Genomic DNA, 25,346 nt, shown 5'->3' with positions numbered 1-25,346 from the left:
GCATAATCGGGGAATAAGCCCAGGGAATTGGGTGTGAGAATCGTACATCAGTGCTAGTGGAAGTAGTTTCCCGTCACTTTTGTCTTACCTGATATGAAGTATTGTGTGTAACTGCATCTCGGGGATCACCGAGATGAGTTTGTGGACAAAAGGAGGGGAGGGGGTGAGACTCAGTACTGGCACATAACCTACCCTCGAAGAGCACCGACAGACAGGTCACTGTCAAAAGTGACACACCTTCACTTCGCAAGACACTGCAGCAAGGTCTAGACTTTAGTCCGGGAAATTGGCGCAAAGACAGGTGACCGTGAACTGTACACCATCTCTCCTCACCTTGCCAGTCAAATATTGGCACTGAGAACTTTCCACCATCAGGATTGGAATCTTCGTACCGCTGAATTGAGCACCATAGCATGAGCACATGTTAGCAACATTGGCAATGAATGTAGGTGTATTTGTGAGGTTGCTTTCAATATCGTCTGCCAGCTCATTAACGCGTTTGCCGCTACAGAAGTCCTCTCAGCATTCTCTGCCGAGTGCAGCTTTATTGTCACTGTACTGCTTGCCAAATGCTGCTACCTGTGCCGAGAGACGATGTTGCGTCCACTATGAAACACCTATTGCCCAGTTTTAAGAAGCCTATTTGGTGAAAAATCCAATATTTGCACATCTTACAATCTGATATCTTTCCCCAGCGAAGGACTGAATTTATTTTCGTTATTTATCACAGTTAATGTGCTGCATCAAATTGAGTAAAACAGTGCACAAAATTTTAAAGTTTGCAAAGTTACAGACGAATTGAGTAATCCTAGCATATGGTTGAGTTTAGTTCAATCAGTGCTATGCCAGAAACGGGATAAGATATCAAAATTTTACTTAAAATTGAGAGCAGAATGATATCTCGTTTCATTCTTGAGTTACTGCTTTCTATATCTGGCAGATGGTCATGTGGAACGTGCCCATTTGGGTCCTTGCACATGAGAAGTGCAATCATTATTATCGTTCCCAGAATGAGATTTTCACTCTGCAGCGGAGTGTACGCTGATATGAAACTTCCTGGCAGATTAAAACTCTGTGCCCCATCGAGACTCAAACTCGGGACCTTTGCCTTTCGCGAGCAAGTGCTCTACCAACTGAGCTACCGAAGCACGACTCACGCCCGGCCTCACAGCTTTACTTCTGCCAGTATCTTGTCTCCTACCTTCCAAACTTTACAGAAGCTCTCGTGCGAACCTTGCAGAGTGAAAATCTCATTCTGGAAACATCCCCCAGGCTGTGGCTAAGCCATGTCTCCGCAATATCCTTTCTTTCAGGAGTGCTAGTTCTGCAAGGTTCGCAGGAGAGCTTCTGTAAAGTTTGGAAGGTAGGAGACGAGGTACTGGCAGAAGTAAAGCTGTGAAGCCGGGCGTGAGTCATGCTTCGGTAGCTCAGTTGGTAGAGCACTTGCTCGCGAAAGGCAAAGGTCCCGAGTTTGAGTCTCGATGGGGCACACAGTTTTAATCTGCCAGGAAGTTTCATTATTATCGTTCATTTTTTATTCACTGAGAAATGGAAGCAACTCGTCCTTAGCAATGAGAGGTCTTTGGAACAGGATCTGTAAACACATTGATAGTGTTTACACACATCCTCAGCACCTGGAGAGCAGTGGAGTGTGACGAGTTAACTTGTATGCAGTAGTCAAGGGTTAATACGCAAATGAACAAGGATCCCTACACATTTCCCTGGGTCATGGCTGAAGTTACTTCTACCTCCGTCAGTGACTTTCCATCAAAGATAACATGTTACATCTTCAACTCAGTGCCACCGTGGTTGGTAATGCATATAATTGTATTTGTTAAAATGGATTTGGAGCAGAGACTCTTGGATGGACATAGAAATTCAAGCTGTGATTTGAGGTTATGCTGAACTTCTGAGATGGGATCACTATGGAAGTTCATATAGGTGGAGGATTTAGACATTTTGTGGATGCCCTGGGTCAGGTAATCTTTCCTGGGAACTGCTGCAAAGGAGGAACCCAACTTGTTAGTGTGAGTGCCCCCCCCCCCCCCCTCCCAACCTCCCCCCTCCCTGCCACACACACACACACGCAACACACACGCAACACACACACACACACACACACACACACACACACACACACACACACACACACAGATATGCATGCACGTGCGCAGCTTCGCTCACACAGACGTGTGTTTTAGAGTAATGTGCCATTGATGTTGTAGGTGAAAGAAGTGCTGGAAGCCGAAGAGCGGAATTCTCAGCTGATGGCATCACGAATGCAAGATAATTCTGACGAAGACAGAAACGATGCCATCTCTTCGGGCAGCGACGACGACGGCAGTGGAGCCATTTTCGGTTTTGGCGGAAAGGAGTCTAGAGGGCGCGGATCGCGTGGAGGTCCGCGCCCTCGTGGGAGAGGCCGTGCAGCCAGAGGAGTCTCGAAGGAAGACGCGACGGGGGACGTGCCGGCAAGGGCGAGGGGAGGCAGGGGCAGCCGTGGCCCGAGGGGCGGCAGAGGCAAGGTGAGTCGGCCTCAGCTATGCTGAGATACCTGGCTATTTTTACCATATTTTCACCTACAGTAACTATTTGAAATTTTATAGTTGCCTCCCTTCGTTCTCACTGCACATGGGTCTCTCTCAGCCTTGGGTCTGATATGGGAAGCATATGAGGTTTGGCTGACAAATAATGAGATTAATGATATAACATTCATTATTTGTACATTTTCACAACCAAATGAAACCATTCAAAATACTCGTTTTTATGATCCTTACACTGCTTTTTTTGAATTTTCCATTGCTCAAATTAGTTCAATCTCCATTGCTTTTTCTTTCACGATTTTGACTGTCCCAAGCTTCACTCCTTTCAGTGCATATTTCACTGTCGGGAACAGAAAAAAACTGCAATGAGTGAGACCTGGTGAGCCGGGGGGTGGTCCACACAGGTGTCGTGTGTTAAGCCAAAAGTGATTAGACAACCAGTGCAGTATGTGCCTAAGGGCGTAGGCGTTGTTTCGATGGAGTATTTGCAACTTGTTTTTCCAGGACTCAGGTCGCTTTCTTCTAGCTTGTTAACAGTGTGTAGATAGGTCTTGGAAGTAATATTCCTTAATTACAGTTTGACCTTCAGGCACCCGATTCATGTACACAATCCCACAGGTATCGAAAAACACAATTGTTGTCGTTTTGAATTTTGATTTTGACATCAAAGCATTCTTTTGGTGAGTTGAGGCTCTTCCAGTTCAGTGATTGCCACGTAGTCACCGTATTGCAATTGAAAAACCAGAATTCGTCACATTATTACTTTTCGATAAATTTTGACTCTTTGTTTTCAGATTTTCAGCTCAAATGATCATTTGAGGCTCTTTCTGTCCATGCATCGGGTTCTTCACCCACATTTTTGAATAAAATTTCTTCGTGTGAGAATGTTTGTGTAAAATCTGGTGATCTGTTCCTTTGTTGAATCTTACAATATCAGCGATTGCACTAATACCCATCCGTTGGTCTTTATGGAATAAATCTAGTGTGGTCCCCCCCCTCCCCCATAGCTTGTTCACACTGACAGTCTTCCTGGCCATGACTCACTTCGATCTCTTCCTTTCCCTCTTTGACTGCTTAAACTACCAAAAAACTTGTTTGTGTGTGAAAGATATCCATCACTATGAAAGTTGGTACCTTCCCTCCTCCCCAAAAAAAGTAATTATTTTTTAAAAGCTATACATTTTCAAATTGTTTACAAAACAACCTTATGCACTTCAAAATACTCTCCCTTACAATTAATACATTAGTCCCACTGGTGCTTCCACTGTTTTGAAACATGTTTAAAAGTCGTCTTTAGAAATGGCTGACAACTCCTCACTCTTTTTTCTTCATTGTTGTCAAATCGGTGTCCTTTCATGTTCCTTGTCGTGTATCGAAATAGGAAAAAGTCACACAGAGCCAGGTAATGTGCATGGGCAGTAGAACCGTGCCATTTTAGCCAAAAACTGTCCTAACAGGGATCATTGTGTGTGTGCAGGTGCATTGTTGTTGGTGGAAGGACCAGTCCGCTGTCTGCCACAAATCGGGTCTGGACTGAGCTCCAAGATAACCCACTAATTTCTGACAGTCAACGGTCTGTGAGCATGAGCTCTTGAATTTTTTCAATATTTTCAACCATTTGGGCAGTTGACAGATGTTTGTAACAAGGTTCACCGTCAGTCGATATATCGCCATTTTTAAATCGAGCAGACCACATCTACACTTGAAGCTGTTTCCAACATTAAGGCACTTACAACAGCATTTTTACTGAGTAGGAAACAAAATTCACAGCTGCCATCACAAAAAAAGAAACAAGAACTAAACAACGCTAGCAAAAACAGTCACTGCAGATGAAGATAACGAGCCAGGTCGACAACACAGGTGGCACTGAACTGACTAATGAGCTGTGCTTTGCACGCCTAGTGGCAGAAGTGCGTACTACAGAAGCTCCACATGTGGCAGTGTTACTCCTGGTTATTTTTTAGGGTGCCCCCACGTACACTTGTTTCAACAGAGAATGAGCCTCTGTGCTGGCCTTTCCAAGTTTTACTAAAAATTTCACAGCAATCTATTGCTCTTTCAAAACACTAATCATTTTTTGGATAGGATGCAGGTATGCAATCTAACACAGACAAAGGACACAGCCTGACTGAGGGGTCAACAGGTGAATGGGCAGAGGGAATGGAAAGGGGAGAAATCACGTGACTTATCAGTGTGGTGTCTGACCTCGTTCCTATTAAAAAACAGTCTGGTAATTTTTTTCTAGCTAAACCTCATTCTCATGAGCGTTCACTAGTCTGGCTTATCTTTCACACAATTGTAGTACATTCTGAGAAGTAGCAAATGCTGCTGTAGTAGAATATGCTTCTCAAGCCTTTCCGAGAAATTGAGATCCAGAGTTCTGTGAGCCTGTCAAGGACCATACAAGAATGGAGCAGTGGTGTTAGTACGACCTTCTGTGGCAGGGGACCATGAGTCTGTCTGACCCTACTTCTTTCCAGTCTCCCCCCCTCCCCCCCTCCCCCCTCCCTCTCTCTCTCTCTCTCTCTCTCTCTCTCTCTCTCGCTCTCTCTCTCTCTCTCTAATCTCTCACCAAACATCAATGGGTAACTCTTAGTCACTTAATATCTACTGCCGGACCACTGCTGTTGCATGACAGTAATTTGGTTCACGACTCACCCTGGTGTAGAGTTACGAATAAAAATCAGAGATCGACATTAGGTATCTGAATACCAATTTGAGCAGCTCACATCACTTGCTGTCGTACTCCAGTGCCTGAGTTGGGAACTGACTGCCCAACTGTAACCCGCTAACAATATGAGCCTTACATCAAAGGCTCTGTGGCTGCTCATTTGTCAATATGACAGTCGCACCGGTGTGCTGTTTTGGGCAGTAGCCTTCACATACAAACAGAGAAACATAGTTGGAGGACTAATTTATCTTAGTCCAGACAGTTCGCACCAAAAATTTGTAAATTATATACATGAATGTTTCTAGTGAATTGAAATATCTATTAGCAAAAACTGTATCAAAATACCTACAAAATTTCTTGGGATAAGCCTTCATGTGTAGGCAGAAAAAGGCTCTAAGTGACTTTAATGCACAAGAAGGAGAACGTATCTATTTATGTATACAGTGTGTTTCAAAAAGGTATGGCCAAACTTTCAGGAAACATTCCTCACACACAAATAAAGAAAAGATGTTATGTGGACATGTGTCCGGAAACAATTAATTTCCATGTTAGAGCTCATTTTAGTTTCGTCAGTATGTATGGTACTTCCTCGATTCACTACCAGTTGGCCCAATTGAAGGAAGGTAATGTTGACTTCGGTGCTTGTGTTGACATGTGACTCATTGCTCTACAGTACTAGCATCAAGCACATCAGTACGTAGCATCAACAGGTTAGTGTTCATCACGAACGTGGTTTTGCAGTCTGTGCAATGTTTACAAATGCGGAGTTGGAAGATGCCCATTTGAACATTTCCTGTAACAATGTGTTTGATTAGCACGGGGCAACATGTGGTTCATACACGATGGAGCTCCTGCACATTTCAGTCGAAGTGTTCGTACGCTTCTCAACAACAGATTCGGTGACCAGTGGATTGGTAGAGGCGGACCAATTCCGTGGTCTCCACGCTCTCCTGACCTCAACCCTCTTGACTTTCATTTATGGGGGCATTTGAAAGCTCTTGTCTACGCAATCCCGGTACCAAATGTAGAGACTCTTCGTGCTCGTATTGTGGACGGCTGTGATACAATACGCCATTCTCCAGGGCTGCATCAGTGCATCAGGGATTCCATGCGACGGAGGGTGGATGCATGTATCCTCGCTAACGGAGGACATTTTGAACATTTCCTGTAACAATGTGTTTGAAGTCACGCTGGTATGTTCTTTTGTGTGTGTTTTCATTCCATGATTAATGTGATTTGAAGAGAAGTAATAAAATGAGCTCTAACATGGAAAGTAAGCGTTTCTGGACACATGTCCACATAACATATTCTCTTTTTTTGTGTATGAGGAATGTTTCCTGAAAGTTTGGCCGTACCTTTTTGTAACACCCTGTAGGTTCTTTTGTCTGGCTTCCGCTAGCCAGTTCTGCAACTGGGAGAAGTGGCTATAGTTTAATATGGAATCTGTAACACATTTTAATTTGTGCTGAATCCATGAGAGATGACTGGCAGGTTAAAAAATAAAGAAAAAAAATTCTTGGTACACCTGGGGTTCTGATCCACGATGTTTCCAGTGGACCATAATTCTGACTTTGATTCTGCTCTTAAAAATGCCATCTACAGTTTAACATGGAATTCAAACCATGTTCTGCTTCTGGCTAATGTCCGCGTAATAGAGAGGTGAATTTTAGGCGAAAATACAGTGAAAAATCCACGGTCCTGTAACATTACATTCTTTACTGTGCTAATTCGGCATTGGTAGTTGCGCCTCCATTGAATCTGGCTGAAAACTAGTTGTGAATTAGGCTATTTTAAATAATGGGTCCACATGAAGTTCACAGTTTAAATACTTTAATTGCACTTTGACGTTGGGTCACATACTGTTTATGGCCAGATCATGCCTCATCTAACATAATCTATGCATAGCTAAATGGTTAGTCACATACTACACTCGGTTGGTGTCCAATAATGACGACAATTGTTAGAGTGCAGTAACCGAACGAGATGTACTGATTCACAATAATTAATGTGTGAGAAGTAAACCATTAACACGTTCACGAGTTACACTGTCCTTCCGAGTAGGTAAGTTATATCATAACGAAAACAGTGTATACAGTTAGTATAATTTGAAGATAACAACACAGTTCACAATTTGACCCTAGTACCACAGTAGACGATCATTATTGAAGTTTGACAAAGTCCATAATAATAATTACATATTTACTGTCCTGTTAATCACCAAAAACGCTCGCTAAATTTCAAAATGATCTCTCGGATACAAAATTTAGAGAGAACCTTGTACCGTGTACTAGTTGTAATTTGTGTTAACTTGTCTGAAAACACTGTGCAGTAATTTTGGTCACAGACCTTGCTCACATCATAACCTTTTGCTGACTGACTGAAATGACTCGCAACCACCTCCCTTTTATAAGATTACAATAATTGGAATTACATTTAGCTATTGTTGTTCGCTGGAGTTTTACAAGCTACAGTTCAAAATTAACATTTTGGGTTAACTGATAGTGGAGAGAGATTCTTCTGGATGTGAACTTTTAGGTATAACAATAATTGCTATTTACTTATGCTGTCTAGTGTGCCAAAATATGAGATTCTATTGTGATAACAATGTTTGCACTAAGGATGCTGATTACTGTCAAACTAAATGAATGCAAGATTTTCTAACATATTTTTGTGATGATTCACTTAATTATATATACTTTTGGTTTACTTTATTAGGAAGTTAGCAATCAGATACATGTTTACATATGAACAATGATAGAGAAGTTCTGTGATACTGATATTCATAATGTGCATGGTTTTTAGGTAAACAAATTATATTTATGAGCTCTAATTAACCAAAAGAATGTAATTGATAATAGAGTTAAGTTGGCTAAACCTTCAGTTAATATTCAAGATTTTCTTGCTGTGCATATGTTGTAAAAATAACACTACTGAAATATTTGCAAAAGCAAATTGTGGGTGGGGGTGGAAAAGTATAATGGGGAAAGAATCCACCTCCTTTGTTTCAATTTGGAGAATTGATGCCGTGACCTTTTCATTTTCGAGCACACACTTTCTTGGTAGACCACTGGGCACAACTCTGATTGTGTTCAAACTTTGCTGTTGTCTGGAGTTGCAGCGGCTGTACTGTTTGAGGGCAGTGCTGTTGTTTTCACAGTGGCAGTGGACTTCATCATAGTTCAGCCAGATTCCATGAAATATATGTAAAATTATACACACAATCTTCCTTGTGAATCAAAAGCGGATCAAAATCCTTCCCATTGTTCCTGAGATTAGCCCAGAGATACAGACAGAAGTGAGCAGGGGACTTCAATTTTCTTGTATCATCATCATCATCATCATTATTACTCTCCGAAGAAACAAAATTTATTGTAGTGATAAAAGTGTTGAGTGGAAGACAAATAGGGCGGGGGGGGGGCGGAAAAAGAAAAGATGATTACAAGATTCAGGAGCTGTAAGGGCAGACTTGTAGCCTGCCGTCTTAGCTGGTAGTGCCGACACGATTGCTTTTCAGCTGTCACTCTCGAATGACATTAGACATGCTCTTAAAACTTTGTACCTCCGATTTCTCAGAAATGCCAAGAAGCACGTACTGGATCACCTATTACATCTCACGAGAGAAGTGTGCGATCTCAAACACTCATAACCAAACAAAAATGTGCTTAGAATATAAATCGCTCATCCTAAAAATAGTTGTAGTGACCCATTTGCACGCAAAACAGCACGTCTTACCGTGAGATGTATGTGAGTGATCACATATTTGAGGTGTAAAAAGAGGAATTTTGACGTTGCAAAGCAACAGAATATCAGTATAATAGGACCAAACCCACAAATATTTCAGTGTCATGACTTACTGCCATATTTTGCTCTGCTTAAAGTGATTACACTGTGTGAACAACTGACATGATAGTGCTGAACTGGTGAAATCAGAAAGGAACAGAACAATATACCTTCCCACATTGAGATACAAGCATATGTTAGAGTATTCTTCGGAAAAGGCAGGTTATGACACTGACTTATCAATGTGAGAACTTAATTGGTGTGACATTTGAGGTTGAGTTGCCTGAATCCAGAAGTGAAGTTGAATGTGAAACGTTCACGTCAGTCAGATGTGCATGTTGTTCTGTTCCACTTTTCTTTGACCACTTCAGTGTTCTTTGAAGACTGAATAGCTGTGCATCTCTATCAGGACAATACAAAAAGTTTGTTGTTCAAATAGCATTATTATTTTAAGCAGAGGTAAATATAGCAATAAGTAGTGACATTGAAATATGTGTTTTTGGTCATATTACAGGGTGTATATGACCCGGGAGATCCGGGAAAAACCCGGGATTTTTTTTATAATTCCGGCAATTTTCCATTGTTTTAGTTTTCAGTTTAATTTTTGTAATTTTGACTGTAAGAACCGATACTCTAACAAAGGATATCACTGTACCCCGCTACTGCAGAATAATGCTTCAGCAATAAAACATAAACGAGAGAAAAAACACTTAAATTGTAAAGGAAATGCGCCATATATGACGACACACACAGTGCTCATGCAAGCGTCTGCCAACTGCAAAATGTGTTAAAGGCTTTAGGAAGACTATGCAATGCTTCAAAACAACAAATTGCCTCTGATGAGGGTGAAGTCACAACTGTTTACATTAGATTCGTTTTAGCATTACAAGTGAGCTCGCACGCATGCGCAGTTAAGTCGCGTTTGAGTAGTAGATTCTCCTGCTGCTGGCTACAGGAATGCAGCTGTTGGCTGTGCAAGCGGCCGCAGCCAGCAGCTAGATGCCGGGCAAAGGAGGGGCCAAATTCATATTCTTAAGGGAAAAAAATCTAGTTTCACAAAGCGCCTAGCATCCAGCGCACGTTTGGCGATCGATTAATCATATGATTTTGAAATGCATCCCTGTAGGTTTTGAACACATTTTATGTTGATTTCTGAATGAATCATAAGTTGATTTTTGAATGCATGCATAGTGTACATGATGTCTCTGTCAGGAGAATCGTTATCACATCTAGAAATAAACTTTCCGCAGACAAAAGGGGATGGTGCTATACGAGTTGAGCAGAGTGAAGCCGAATGGATGAATGCGAATCGCTGTCTGATTATGTGGTTGATTGGGCTTGCGAATGATCAGAGTTGTTATAATTACTAGCGAAATCCATAAATTCAGACTACCAGAATGGAAATAAATGACCGACAGGAAAAACAGGTGAGAAATATTACTTGTTATCTTCTCGGTATAGCCAAGGAAATGAAATTTTGACAGAAAATTTTTGGCCAGATCGCTACACTAGTAAGGACCAGTGGTACAGTCCCCAGCTAGCAGAAAACGTGTTGTACGAACACGTAATAATGCCTAACTGGAAAATAATCACGGGATAACTAAACCTGTGATTCGGGCAGGTTTAGTGAAGTTAATCGGCAAACAAATTTTGACATTGGCAGGAATAGCTTCAGAATTGGTGATGACAAGATTGATTGATAGAACGAGGAAGGAGAAGAAACAGGGACATCACACAAATTATGGAAGAATAAGATGATTCCAAATTTATATAAAAATTTCGTAATACTGCTTTTCGATCTCATGCTTGAGAAACTGGTGCGTATGAATGAAATGTGAAACTATTTCATAACATAAAGCTTTTTGCTTGTAGTAGGCCTAATAGGCATTTGATATTGGTACTTCGTGAATTATATTCTGTCGTGTTATAAAAATGGCCATTTGTGCCAAAACAGTCTCATTTATTTGGTGTGTGTTACAAAATTGCTGCTATATTAGAAAGGCCTATTTTGTTTTATCTAGCAGACAGTGACAAAATAGACGTAATCCGATTGAGAAACCACACCAGTCTTGGGTATTATTTGTGTTAACAGCTTTTTCAGTATCAGATAACATTATTTCGATTTTTCATGTAGCAAAACATTCGACAAACTTTAATGAGGTAATAGATTCTTTCGCAGAAAGGAAAGCATGCCATGTAAAGCTGTAGCAAGATTATAGAGGAAAAAAATGCTAAGAGCTAAGGATTGAAGAAATGTGTAATTTCTTGCTTATCTCTTGTCTTTATTGGATTTATGTCTCCTATATTTAATTTTACGTCACACAAAACAACAAGTTATTAGCTAATAGGCAATAAAGAGTTCAAATTTTCTGAAGAGTTCTTGTTCTCCCGATTACAAATAATCCCATCCGCTATTAATTGCAAGATTTTTTTAAAGAGGCACAGGCTGTCAAACAGGTAGACTGGGAGGAGGAGAGGCACCACAGGACATTTCAATTTCCACTGTCCTGAATATAGTTTGACGGCATCCGTTACAAAATATACACATTTCAATTCCACAGAGCAAAATACAGTGACATGCAGTAGAAGAATGCTTTATGAAGAGGCGTGGCACTGCATTTTGGCGTACTTACGACCAAATAATATGTCCTAAATTTCCCCAAACACATATGTTTTATATTTCAGACTTTTTAGAAAGTGTGCTACAAGATGAACATATTTTTGAAAATTCTATTTTTATTTTTTTTTTTTTTTTTTTTTTTAGTATTGACCTGGTTCACAAATATCGTAGATCCGGGGCTGATGCGCAGAGCAATCAGAGTTATAGTGGGTAGTCTCCACGTGACCTGTGTTAACATTTAGTGATTTTGCTGTTTCCCCTTCGTTTACTCTCATGTCAAATGAAAACAAAACAGATACCTGTAGCCAGGAGCTATCAAGTAAATAAAAAAAAAATATGGAACGCTAAAATATTCATTAGTTTCAGATTTTATTTTATTTCCTCCTTTCGGGCAGTCAAGCGGAACAGTGAAGTTATTTTTGTCTGTTTGCTAAAGAAATTTGACTTTTATTACCGTCTTCCACAGAGGCAGTCAATGTATTTGAAACGAAATGTTTAATTCCACAGTACTGGCCAGTTTCAACTGTTCGCTGCATTTCAAGTGCGCGTTTTCATTTTTTAGCATGTATGGCATTATACCACAATAAAGAACCAAACTTAATACAGTACTGGTGCTCCAAGAAAATTTACGTCATGAAAACCACACTGAAAAGCTTAATATCTAGTCGAGGTCTACTTCATTGGGTATCTGTACATACGAATGTGCTTTTTAAGTATGCACTTTAAATGTGCACATTTTAATATGGTTCACGAAATTCCGATGCTCTTGGAGTGTCCTCTGATGTCTTGTTTCTTTTATGACATAATGTATGATCTTTTAATGTTGTATATGTACATACATACAGGCTTCGTATGTCATGATAGCTGCACAAGCGCGGTGTCACCTGTTATCTGCACTCTCTGGCAACTGCTGAAACGAACCTATTTCTAACAGGTCGCGGGAAAATACTACGAATAGCAGTTTGGAAAGCGTTACTTTCAAAGTAAATATCCTTTTACGTAAGTTGAACTATGTGCAAGAATGTACCAGGAATTTATTAAATCACAGAGCATTTGACTCTCATTTAAAAATCAGTTCTTTGATGACTAGCCATTTAGAAGAATTTCGAAGCCTGAAGTTCAGACATTTGTGTCATTATTAAAAATTTTACTGGGACATTTGTGTGATACATCTTAAAGTGTAACAGGCGCAAAAAAGATCAACATTATTTGCAAAAGCTTAGCTTCTCTTGCAGCTTATTAACCTTAGAGACCAATATTATATGTGAAAGCTTTGCTTTTCTTGTAGCAACACTTTGTATACTAATTTAAACTATTAACTTTCCCTGTTTGTGTGTTCGTGCTACTTAACAGTGATGTTGCTGTTGGCTGACCACATCATGTGTCCTATGGTCTGAATATCCGCTGTCATCGGCTGGCGAGATCACGTGACATGAGCTTATACTGGCTTACAAAAGCACGTTGGAATCTCGATTTCAGTGACTCGGAAAGTAAATTGTGGTGTTTGGCGGAATTCCAATGTGTACTTTCATAATACGAAAATACGCACATCAAAGATATTTCCAAAACATGTCTCTTTCCCTGAGTTTTGCTTTCTACAGTGCCAGGGAATTCTACTCCCGTGTATAAAACCATAAACATTCAAAGGATTGATAAGGGAAAATATACTGTCACTTAATACGGAAAAAGCATGTTTTCACCCAGGAAAATTTTGTTTCTGCACATTGCCAAAACTTGAACTTATAACTCGAACAGATAATTCAAAAGTCTCCTGTTGTAAGATGCACAGTTTTGGATGTGAGTGGCTCACGCGTTTGTATCCTAAGCATGTTTTGATGTGGTCATGAGTGTTCCAGGTCACACACTTTTCTGGTCATTAATGTTTCTTAAACAATATGCATTAAGGGCAGCGGTTTGTTAGCCCATGGTCCCGAGTGTTTCGGTGAGGGAGCCATATTTTGTCCTAATCACATTCAATTTTCTTGCTAGATGGTCAGCAAAGTTTCTTTATACTGTTATGTATACAGTATAATGGCAGTGGTGATGATACAATGGTGTGAGTGACCTTGGAAAGTTAGATGTATGTACAAAATTCATTACAGTTTATTCCTGAGCCAGTTTTGAAATCCGTGTTGTTCATTAAATAAGTGTATAGTTTCTTGTATTTTCTTACAAAGCTCTTGTGGAGTGATTTTATTTTGTGTATGAGGAAAATTCGTCTGGCGTCTTTTATACCCATGATTTATTTCTTTGTTCTTGGCCTAGATTTTGAAATAATAAATTTGCTTCTCACCACAGCATAATGCGAAGGGCCAAACTTAATTTTCTTTCTTTTGCAATTGTATTCTTGATATATGTGCAACAGCGATGCATTACAACTAAATACACTTTTTCACACCCACGATAAATTAACTTCTACTTATTATTCATAAAAAGGCTTTCATGTATAGTTATTCCCATAATGTTCATGAGAAACAGCTCAAAACTTATAATGTCTTTTAATGTGCAGTAAGCTGCAGTGTAATCTAATTCTAATAATTATTATTACATGACACAGAATGTTTATGACCAAAGCACTTAATCTTCTGATTTAATAAAAGTAAAATTTAAAATATTACTTTTTATTCTTCTTCCTTGCATACTTATTATTGGCTCACATTCTAGTGTCCATTAAAAAAAATCGTATAATTTTATAAGTTGGCCTTCAGCAGATATTCTACAATTGAATAAAAATGTGCTATATCTTCTCTTTGTCCCTAAAGTGTGGGATACTCTTCATTAGGCCCCACTTATAAAGCCTCTCCTGCTTGGTTGGCCCCACTAGCAGCTACACTACCAGCATAGCCTTCAGCTTCATCGAGGTGTGCAAACCCTCACACCCAGCACTGAAGGTGCCTTTCATAAGGTGAAATGTGAGTCAAATTGGTGACCTGTTGAGTGTATTCATTGTGGTTTTTGGCAGACATTATGGAATATATTGTTGATTTTGCTCTTGTTGATCCTTCACTGTGCTACCCTTTGGCTCTTGTTGAAGTCGTGCTCCATCTGTACTCTTGCTAAGCTTCCATCGAATAAAGTAAGAATTCTAAGTCCCATAGTTCTCAGAGCCATTTGAATAAAGTAAGAATTCCTGTTTGTGTTAACAACACGACATTCTCAAATATACATTGAAACACGTTTTATGTACAGACCTTCCATCATTCTTAAATTTGAACCATAGTCATTCTTAACAGGGTGTTTTTCTATTTTCGTTTCCAAGCAAGTATTTCCTCTCGTGAAGCTGCTGCAATTGCCATTCCATGTTGAAGACGCATGTCATCCCTCGACACGACTTAGCACAACCTCCAAGCAATATCTTTGCTTTTACCTGTGACCTCTTGTGTTATTGTTTTCATTCACAAATGTCATGCGGCAGTAAGAAGATTTAGAGATGCTCAACGTTCATCTGGAGTGATATGTATTGCCAAATTTTCCCCTACTTACCTTAGACGAATGATCTCTCTGTAAACATATACCTATAAATACTGCTAATAACAGCTACTGTGTGGGAAGAGTGTGTGCTTCCTGTATGTACATACCATTGTTTTACCTTGGCAAACAGTAGAATATTAATGACAGCATTATTATAGTCAAAGTAATGTAGGTATACCTTGGTACATAGTGTTTCTTTATCATAATAGATATCTGAACATTAATGGCCTCTACAATATGGTTGGAGCAATATATCTGTACCTTTCCACCTAATGTTGCTTTACAATGACAAATATTTTAACATTAATGGCAATTATTTATATGGATAGTAATTGGCTTTGATGCTAAGGATACTAGAAAGTCTTCAAATGTAGATCTCTCCTAAGGAATAGGCCTGGTTACCCTTTCATTTCATAATGGGTTTTATTTTTGTCTTAAAATTGATCTTGAAATTACATTCTGAGTACTTAGAAACCTTAACCTTTTATGTAACTAGAATGAAATTTTCACTCTGCAGCGGAGTGTGCGCCAATATGAAACCTGCTGCCAGAATACAACTGTGTGCCGGACCGAAACTCGAACTCAGGACCTCTGAACACTTGCCCGCGAAAGGCAAAGGTCCCGAGTTCAAGTCTCGGTCCGACACACAGTTTTAATCTGCCAGGAAGTTTTGTGTAGCTGTTTTGTCCTCTTTTTACATGTATTATTTCTACCACACAAGTTCAGAAACTTTTTGTATATTTAAATTTTCCTACTTAATCAACTTTCTTAACCTTCTACAACTCAGGACAGTATGGTTATATTCTGGAAAACATTGGAATAATTCTCAAAAATTAAATGTTTCATTACTGTCAAACTTAAATTATATTCCTTTCACGTCTTTCCTCAGATACATTTTATTCTACTTTCCGATCAGTCTTCCTTCCTTTCTTCATAGAGTTGGTGTCCCTATATGAAATATTGTCCACTTTAGAATTGTCTTCAGTGACGAGTCTCGCTCCTAACAGAGCCCCAATGATCGACAGAGACTTGTCTGGAGACATCCCGGACAGTGGTACGATACCAGTCTGAGCGTCGCCTGTCGTACGGCACGACAACCAGGCGAGGTGGTCTGGCGCGCCAGTTCTTTTTGTAGCAGCACCCCTTTGGTTGTCATCCACGGCACCCATATGGTACAGCAGTATGTAGGCTATATTCTTCGCCCTAATATTTTGTTACATTTAAGTAAGATAATGCCTGATCGCACATGACGAGAATTTCTCTTTCTTGTTTTCGTGCTTGCTAAACCTTACATTAGCCAGCAAGGTTACTGGATCTCTCCCTGGTTGTGAACATTTGGAGCATTATGGGCAAGGCCTCTATCTACCTTGGGATTTTCACGATCTAACATGCCAGTAAAGACACATTTGTAGGATTTATCGACCTAGAGAAAGCATTCAGCAAAGTAAAATTGTGCAAGATGTTCAAAATTCTGAGAAAAATAGGCGTAAGCTGTAGGGAGAGACAGGTAGTATACAGTATGTACAAACACACAGAGTGGATAACCAGAAACGAAGTGCTCGGATTAAAAAGGGTGTAAAACAAGGGTGTAGTCTTGCCTCTACTAAGAACCAATTATGTAAATAAAAGAAAACTTCAGGAGCGGGACTACGATTTGAGGTGAAACGATATTTGCTGATGACATTGCTATCCTGAATGAAAGTGAAGTAGCATTACATGATCTGCCGAATGGAATAAACAGTCTTAAGTACAGAATATGGATTGTGAGCAAAACAAAGAAAGACAAAAGTAATGAGAAGTAGCGGAAATGAGAACAGTGAGGAACATAACATCAGGATTGATGGCCATGAAGTAGATGAAGTTAGGGAATTCTGCTATCTAGGCAGCAAAATAACTAATGAAGGATGGAGCAAAGAGGACATTAAAAGCAGACTAGCACTGGCAAAAAGACCATTCCTTACCTGGAGAAGTCTACTAGTACCAAACATAGGCCTCAACTTAAGGAAGAAATTTCTGAGAATGTACATTTGGAGCGCAGCATTGTGTGGTAGTGAAAAATGGGCTGTGGAAAAATTGGAACAGAAGAGTATCGACCCATTTGAGATGTGGTGTTACTGAAAAATGTTGAAAATTAGGTGGGCTGATAAGGAATGAGGAGATTTTGTGCAGAATTGGAGAGGAAAAGATTATGTGGAAAACAGTGGCAAGGAGAATGGACAGTATGATAGGACATCTGTTAAGAAATCAGGGAATGACTTTCGTGGTGCTAGAGGGAGCTGTGAAGGGCAGGACCTGTAGAGGAAGACAGAGACTGGAATACATCTAGCAAATAATTGAGGATATTGGTTGTGAGCGCTATTCTGAGATGACACGGTTGACGCAGTAGAAGAATTCGTGGCAGACCATATCAAAGACTGATGACTCAAAAAAGAGAAAAAAAAATGACATTTGGGAAAAAATGGCACGATATCGCTTAGTGGGGCATCCAACATCTTTTGTCAATGTCGAGCTGAATAACTGTTTGTATAAGGGCCAGAGGTGGACCAGTGCGTTATTGACTCGCTCAATTTGTGGTACTCTTTCTGTTGAATATACAACCCAGTAGTTCTAAAACTAATCATTTGTTTGGCTGTACATGTACATCTACTTATTTCTGTCCCATTTGGGTAATTCCTTCATGGTGTGCCATTGTTTCTTCGTAGAGATATTGTTTGAAAAAAATACCTCGTTCTTCTATAAACATTTTAAAAAATTAAACATTGTTACTCCTATATTCCAAATAAAAAAATTAACCCACCTGGTTGTATGCTTTTTATCTTAGCTCAGTCTTCCAAGTATCCGTCTATACCATTGTAGCCAGCAATCCTTGTAATTTACTCATTATAAAATTTTGTTAGCATGTCATAAATACGAGGGTGGTTTGAAAAATTGTCGGAATCACCACGAGAGGTCAGCGCTAGCACAACGAGTTGTTCACGTAATATTCATTGGACTGTTGCCTGTAAACACGTGCTACATCAGTGCTCTTGAAAGAGATCTGTGGTGGTGACGTGACTCTGCTATTGTTCCCGGAAAGTATTTTGCGAGATGGAAAAAATTCAGACTCGGGCAGTGATTAAGTACTTTATAAAGGAAGGTATGAAAGCAAAGGACATTCATCCGATGTGCAGAATACACTTGGGGACTCTGCTCCTTCATATTCAACTGTTGCCAAATGGACAAATGAATTTAAATTTGGTTGGGAGAGCTTAGATGATGATCCACACAGTGGTCGGCCAAGATGTGTCACTACTCGAGAAATCATTGCAAAAGTGCACAAAGTGCTCACAGAGGAACACCAATTGAAGGTGCGTGAAATTGCTCACCCTTGCCAGATGTCATCTGAAAGGGTATATCACATTTTAACTGAAGAGTTAGAAATGAAAAAAATTATCTGCAAGATGGGTGCTGCCACTCTTGACGAGGGATCAAAAACTCATGTGAATGGACATATCGGAACAATGTTTCTCCAATTGTAGGAGAAACGAACAAGATTTTTTTGCGCTGGTTTGTGACCTCAGATGAAACTTGAGTGCACTGATTATCTACCCACTGGACAAACAATTACTGGAGAATACTATACTAACCTCGTGGACAAATTGCAACAAAAGATATGGGAAAAAGGCGAGATTTAGCAAGGAAGAAAGGCATCTTTCATCAAAACAATGTACGCCTGCACACGTGTGCCATCGTCATAGCAAAATTACACGAACTAAGGTATGAATTGGTGCCACACCCTCCTTATTCATCTGATATGGCTCCATCAGACTTCCATCTCTTCCCAAAATTGAAAATTTTTCTTGGTGAACAAAGTTTCACTTCAAATGAAGAATTGATAAATTGATAGCCGGAGTTGACAACTATTTTGCAGGCCTGGAGAAAACCTTTTTTTTTTTTTTCCCTTCGGTTTTCCACTGCAGTTCCAAACTGAAATGCAATCCTACTTTTATGTTTGGTAACCACTCTCTGTCAGTTCAAACAATGGAAACTCCAGGTTGGAGTATCAACAATGTAGGAAAAGATAGATATTTACTTACTGTAAAGAAGATACAAGTTGCAGACAGGCACAATTAAGACACTCACATAAACACCTTGGGCACACACTACTGCCAATTGCTGCGTCTAGCCTGAGATGCTGGAGTTGGCAGACGTGTGTGTGTGTGTGTGTGTGTGTGTGTGTGTGTGTTTACTGTTGAAGGCTGCGTCTGAAAGCTATATGTGAGTGTCTTGTAATTGTGCCCGTCTGCAACTTAATGTTTCTTCTGTCAGTTCCATATTTAAATAAAAAAAAAACACAAAGAATAACCAGTGATGTTGTTGTTGTTGTTGTCTTCAGTCCTGAGACTGGTTTGATGCAGCTCTCCATGCTACTCTATCCTGTGCAAGCTTCTTCATCTCCCAGTACCTACTGCAACCTACATCCTTCTGAATCTGCTTAGTGTATTCATCTCTTGGTCTCCCCCTGCGATTTTTACCCTCCACGCTGCCTTCCAATACTAAATTGGTGATCCCTTGATGCCTCAGAACATGTCCTACCAACCGATCCCTTCTTCTGGTCAAGTTGTGCCACAAACTTCTCTTCTCCCCAATCCTATTCAATACTTCCTCATTAGTTATGTGATCTACCCATCTAATCTTCAGCATTCTTCTGTAGCACCACATTTCAAAAGCTTCTATTCTCTTCTTGTCCAAACTATTTACCATCCATGTTTCACTTCCATACATGGCTACACTCCATACAAATACTTTCAGAAATGACTTCCTGACACTTAAATCTATACTCGATGTTAACAAATTTCTCTTCTTCAGAAACGCTTTCCTTGCCAGTGATAACAAATCTAATTCTCTCTTCCGTAGGAATTTTTTCTCTTAATACTATTGGTAAGTCACGATTACATATTTTACTATCAGAATCAAACATTTTGAACAAATCACTGTTTAATAGTACATGGAACAAAACTCATTTTCATTACTTTAAAACTTGATGAAATTAATTTAGATATTTCTTGCACCAGTGAGTAATTGTGTACTAAATTTAAATTAAGTCTCACAAACAAGATTACTTGCATACAGTAGATTTTAAATAAATTTCTGCTCTTAATGTTGAAAATTCAGCAATATTTACTTCAGGTCAGCTGACAAAAGAGTACTGATGGATGATTCTATCTTTTCTTGAACTTTTTTTAATCAAATCGTTTACACATTCCTTCAATGTTGTGAAGGTGGAAGGAACCTAAGATAGTTACTTCATTTGAACCTTTACCCTTTTCTAAAACATTGAATCTTACAATAACGCCTGAAATTTGCTTCTGTACTTCAGTAGCTTCTCTCCAGTACCCTCTTTAATTTGTTATAAATGTCTATTTACTTCTTTAATTTGTTCATTTACCTTATGCCACACTAGATCAGACTGCTTAACTATCACAGATTGTAAGTCCCCTTCTTAATTCATTGTAATACATACCGGTTCTAAAATGGTGGTGTTTTTTTTTTTTTACCTCTAACTTGTTATCTACTACCTAAATCACTAGTGGTATTTGATTTGGCATTTAGTTCAATAGTTAAGTGCCTTACAGTAGTGTTTGTCACAGCAAAAACTTATTCAAACTTAGCACCTTGAGCATTTAAGTTAGTTTGGTTTGCCCTGTCAATGCTTCCAGCACACAAATCAGAAATAGCTTTTAAAATTTCACCCATTTTTCTTGTTAATATTGGCATACTTTAAAAGAGCAAAACTTGAGCACAATTTCCATAATTTGTGACAGTTACTGATATTTGCTTTAAAAAATTGCTACTTAAAATCGATTCTGCACTCTCTCTTAACACACAGTGTCACTTAAGACAGAAAAAAAATTGTTATGGAGTATACACAGCCCAGATGTTTCTGCTGAGTAACAGGTCATGTGGAATTGTGGACTGCACTGTGCTGCCATGAACTGTTTGTGCAACTGTCTCCCACACTGCAAATCTCTGTGTGGCTGCCGACTGCCCACTGCAGTTAGCTGTCAGCTGCCAAAGAGACTGCCTGCCAGTCTTCCATTTCATTGTCTTAAAATGTCTTTGTTGTCAGATGTAATGCTGTGACTTTTACTGGCACGTTGCCAGCAACAAATTTCTTAGGAATAATTGCTTTTATGTGTGTCTTAACATGTGTATTCCTTTCAGTTATTTATTTGGTCCGCTGGAGCAATTCTTCACGTAAAATAGCTAATTGTCCTTAAAACCTTTCTTCTAATGATCTCCCTTATCAGTTTTTATTTAATATTTCTCACTTTTATCATTCTTTGTGATGTAATTTAGTCTCTTGTGAAGTTTAACTTTGTTTCACTTCCAGCACGTGATCCAGGTCCAGCACTTCGGTTGCACAAATGTGGTGTTTTGTGGACATTGTGGAATAATTTATTAATTTAGTTCTTCTTCACCCTTTTCCAAATTCTCTGCTGTGCTGCAGTTCAGCTTTCCTCAGACTCATGCTTCACCTGTACTTCCGCTTCTATGAAGAAAAGCTACACCACATTTTTAAACTTGCAACAAATGATGTAAGAATTCCAGTACAAATTAAAACAGACCTATCGACTTCCTGAAGGTACATCATCGATAGATTACTTAGAGATCTCTCACTACTGGTAGTTCAACCGTAGAGTCAGTCTTAATAGAACATTTCACATGATTTACCCAGCCTCATCTCCATTGTTCATTTATTTACACTGTCTTAGCAACTCTGCACATCCCCAAAGCAGGCTGTTTTTGTGTCTGAGGCACTATTTTCTCTCACTGAGTTGCTGCAATTGCCGTCCTGTGCCCAAAGTCTCACATCGTCTCTCGACTTGGCTCTCCGTGTGCAAATAAAAATAATAAACCCCCACATATCAACTGCTTTTACCTATGACTGCTTGTTCTATAGTTTACATTTGAGAATGTCGTTCAGTGGTAAGAAATATTAGTGCTACACATTGTGCCTTAGGAGTGGTGCGTGTGAACACAGATTCCCTTCTAGGTGGTCAGCCCTTGCTTTTAAAGTGTCCCCTACAGTTTACATATTGTTTTGTGAGGAAGGATCCAACAGTTCCAAAAGTTGGAATAGTTTCTCTTACTTTTATACGTTGCCTAACGAGAGAAGTGCGGCACTCGGACGGAGATGAGGAAACAAAATAAAACTTTATGCCAAGGATGCACAGGCTACTTACGGGTTCACAGAGATATGTAATTGTATTATTTTTTAATTTTGTTTTCACTGTCAATTATTTATATCTTTGTGTATTTTGTTCTCGCAGCCCTTAAAGTATCACAGTGAGGGGATTGCGGCTTGTGTATCTGCACTAGCAGAATAGAAATGCGGAAAACACAAGTCTGAAAACAACTTATTGGACTCGCCAAAACGAAACAATAATACAATCTCCAAAAGAACAACAGACTCGGTCCCAGTTGCGGATCATCATCAGTATACAATAACAAATAATAGTAGAAAAGCTCTGACTCTTCACAGGAAAAGATCAAAATCAAACAATTCTACAAGTCAAGATGTTCATCGATTATACCAAGTCCATCCGCAAGAGATCAGCCAGCTAGAAGAGGTGACTGGCTATGGCTGCCAGGGTGCCAGTTCTGTAGACTTCCAAGCGGTGCATCGAACTGCCCTTTACCGGCATTGAGCTGCCCTATAAAGCCCATTGGTGGATGTATCTGCCAGAAATATTTGCGATGACGTGCCTTGCGTAGCAAAGTAGTTCCTGGACTAGCTGCGACCTCTAGTGAAGCTGTTCTGCAGGCTCCGCGAATGGGTAGCAGTCCCTGGCGACTGTCAGTGGAGACCTGGTGTTGTGTTATGTTGTGGCTGCCGGTAAATATTTGTTGACAACACAGACGACGCAGGTTTTTCTGGTGAATATAAGCCCTGTGATGCAGGCATCCCATGTTGGTTGTACATGAAGTGGGATGCCGATTCAGTAGGCACTACAATGTCTGCAGTGGGCGGCCACAGCAGCAGCCCCCAGTACTAACTAGTCTGTACACCTCTGCTTTACAGGGATAAGAGAATATGTAATGTTATTTCAGTGTTTACACCAACGAGTCAAATTTATGAAGTACTTGGCAGTATGAGTGTATTTACAATGTTGCAATCCCTCTGGCCTGGATGTATCTCCTGAATTAGTTGGGGATGGTGTCATAAAGCCATTGTACCTCCTGAGGCAAAATAGCCCGTATCCGTTGTAACTGATTCTCGATATCCTAAGTAATGGCAGTTCTCAGCACCAGCTGATTTATCAAGTTCTCGATTTTTAATGTGCACTGTTTGCACAGCAGGTGGTAACTGTACGGACTGACTGAATGATGTAATTGCTTTCACACTCGCATTAGGCGCCTTAAAACCGAGGCGGTCCTTAACTGGGCTGATGATCTCCCCACTGGTTGGACAATAGGTCGTGTGTCTCTTCTTCCCAGTGAGCTGCCTATTGTGTTAGGTGTTGCACTGCAAAAAAGAAGCAGCACGATAGGTCTATTGTCGAGTGACAGTTGAACATTTTTGCATTTTAATTTCTTGGTGAGCCCTTTATATCTCAAACACCATAGTTGTTCTTAGATCTCATATCTATGTTGCCAAATATATGACAGAGAAATCAGACCATCTTTTTCCATTGCCATCATTGGTAAATTTGAGACATGAAGATTTCAATGTTTTGGAATCTTCTGGTGTAATTCCTGCCAATTTCAGATCAGTTTTGATGTTTCCAGTCCATTTCATTGTGTCCTTTTTGGCTTTACTCCTGTTGTCAAAGAATTTCACTATTTGTTTCGTAAGTCTGTCTGGGTTCTTCTTTTAATGTGTCAATAGTATCTTAACTTGTATTTCCTAATTTCACTATGGATATTTGTGCATTTTTAGAGCTCCTTTTTGCCTCTGAATCGGTGTTGTTTGTCTAAAAATTTTGGGCCAAGAATATTTCTTACGATTTTGCATTCTTTTTCTTAGTGCTTTCAGTGTCTGTGTTCCTGTTGAGAATTGGTATTTCTGATCCACAGAGGCATTGCAGTTTAAAGTTTAATTACTGTATTGTATTGCTTTTGTTTTGTGTGCTTGTGGAGGTATAGTTCTTTTTATAGATATTTTGTGTAAAGTTGATATGCAGTTCCTTCTTCTGGCATCTTAGTTTCACTTTTAAATTATAGATTGCAGCAATCAGTTGTCCTTTTTAAATTTCATTGTGCAGATCTAGATTTTGGGCTTCATCCACAGTTCATTGAGTATTCAATGAACTGTGGATGAAGCCCGACCAACAGGCATTACATGCATTGAGCAAAAATAATAGTGCATTGAGAATGGCTAGATCCTAACCGAAATCTAGATCTGCATAATAAAATTTATAAAGGTAAATTGATTGCTACAATCTGTAATTTGCAAATCAATGTAACAGTCACGGAGTGCAACCGCTTTCTGAATAGCAGGTAACCTGATCTTAATTTCATTTGCTTTTGTCTTGAGCGTACTCGAATTGTAATTCTCTCTCTCTCTCTCTCTCTCTCTCTCTCTCTCTCTCTCTCTGATTATGTGATGATTATTTGCATTTTATAGGGTACATATGAGCCTGTGGCACAAAGGACTATCGCTGAGTCATTCACGGGCCAGAGTAGCAGGAGCAGCGGCAGAAGCACGAAGAAGTCTACGATTGTGTTCAGTGACAGTGATTAACTCCCACCAGTATGTGAAATAGAGGAGCATCTGTTCACTGTAGGCTTGAAAGGGCACTATCTGTCCACCGTGGGGAGAGTGCTTGTTATAGTGTGCAAAGTGTAACATTATGTGACAGACAGACAGATAAAACTGTGGCATACATGTTGCTTAATTTTGTGTCAAACCGTCATGTTGTGTACCCTTATTTTATACCATGTAAGTTTGTACTTCGAACTGAATGTCTATTGTTATATTGGGCGAAAGTTTTGTTAATAAATCTGCAGTGTTATCAGTTTTATTACTTGAGACCTGAACTTAGGTAAGAATATTATAACTCAGCTAGGTATGGTAATGACAGAGATGTCAGAAGATTTATAATGTTTAAACAATGGAAAATCCAGCATGATATAATGACATTATTTTGAAAAGGATAACTGCTACTCACCATACAGCAGAGATGCTGAGTTGCAGGTAAGACTGTCAGACAAGTAAGCTTTCGACCAAAAAGGCCTTCAGCGGAATGAACCCCCCCACCACCACCACAAACGCATG

General features: G+C 39.6%; 1 protein-coding gene across 1 annotated transcript in view; it reads left to right on the top strand.

Annotated features, from left to right (window-relative positions):
• The window catches only part of LOC126106709 (double-strand break repair protein MRE11), a 147,603-nt gene extending 122,513 nt beyond the window's left edge, over nucleotides 1-25,090 (top strand). Inside the window, exons 12-13 of the mRNA XM_049913089.1 lie at nucleotides 2,226-2,525; nucleotides 24,696-25,090. Coding sequence (XP_049769046.1) covers nucleotides 2,226-2,525; nucleotides 24,696-24,812 — 417 coding nt within the window. The 3' untranslated portion in view covers nucleotides 24,813-25,090. The remainder of the gene's footprint in view (nucleotides 1-2,225; nucleotides 2,526-24,695) is intronic.
• The last annotated feature ends 256 nt before the right edge of the window (nucleotides 25,091-25,346 follow it).

This window comes from Schistocerca cancellata, chromosome 10 (genome assembly GCF_023864275.1).
Source record: "Schistocerca cancellata isolate TAMUIC-IGC-003103 chromosome 10, iqSchCanc2.1, whole genome shotgun sequence".
NCBI classification, from domain to species: domain Eukaryota; kingdom Metazoa; phylum Arthropoda; class Insecta; order Orthoptera; family Acrididae; genus Schistocerca; species Schistocerca cancellata.
Note: the sequence above shows the minus strand (reverse complement) of the source record. Positions and strands in the feature narration are given on the sequence as shown.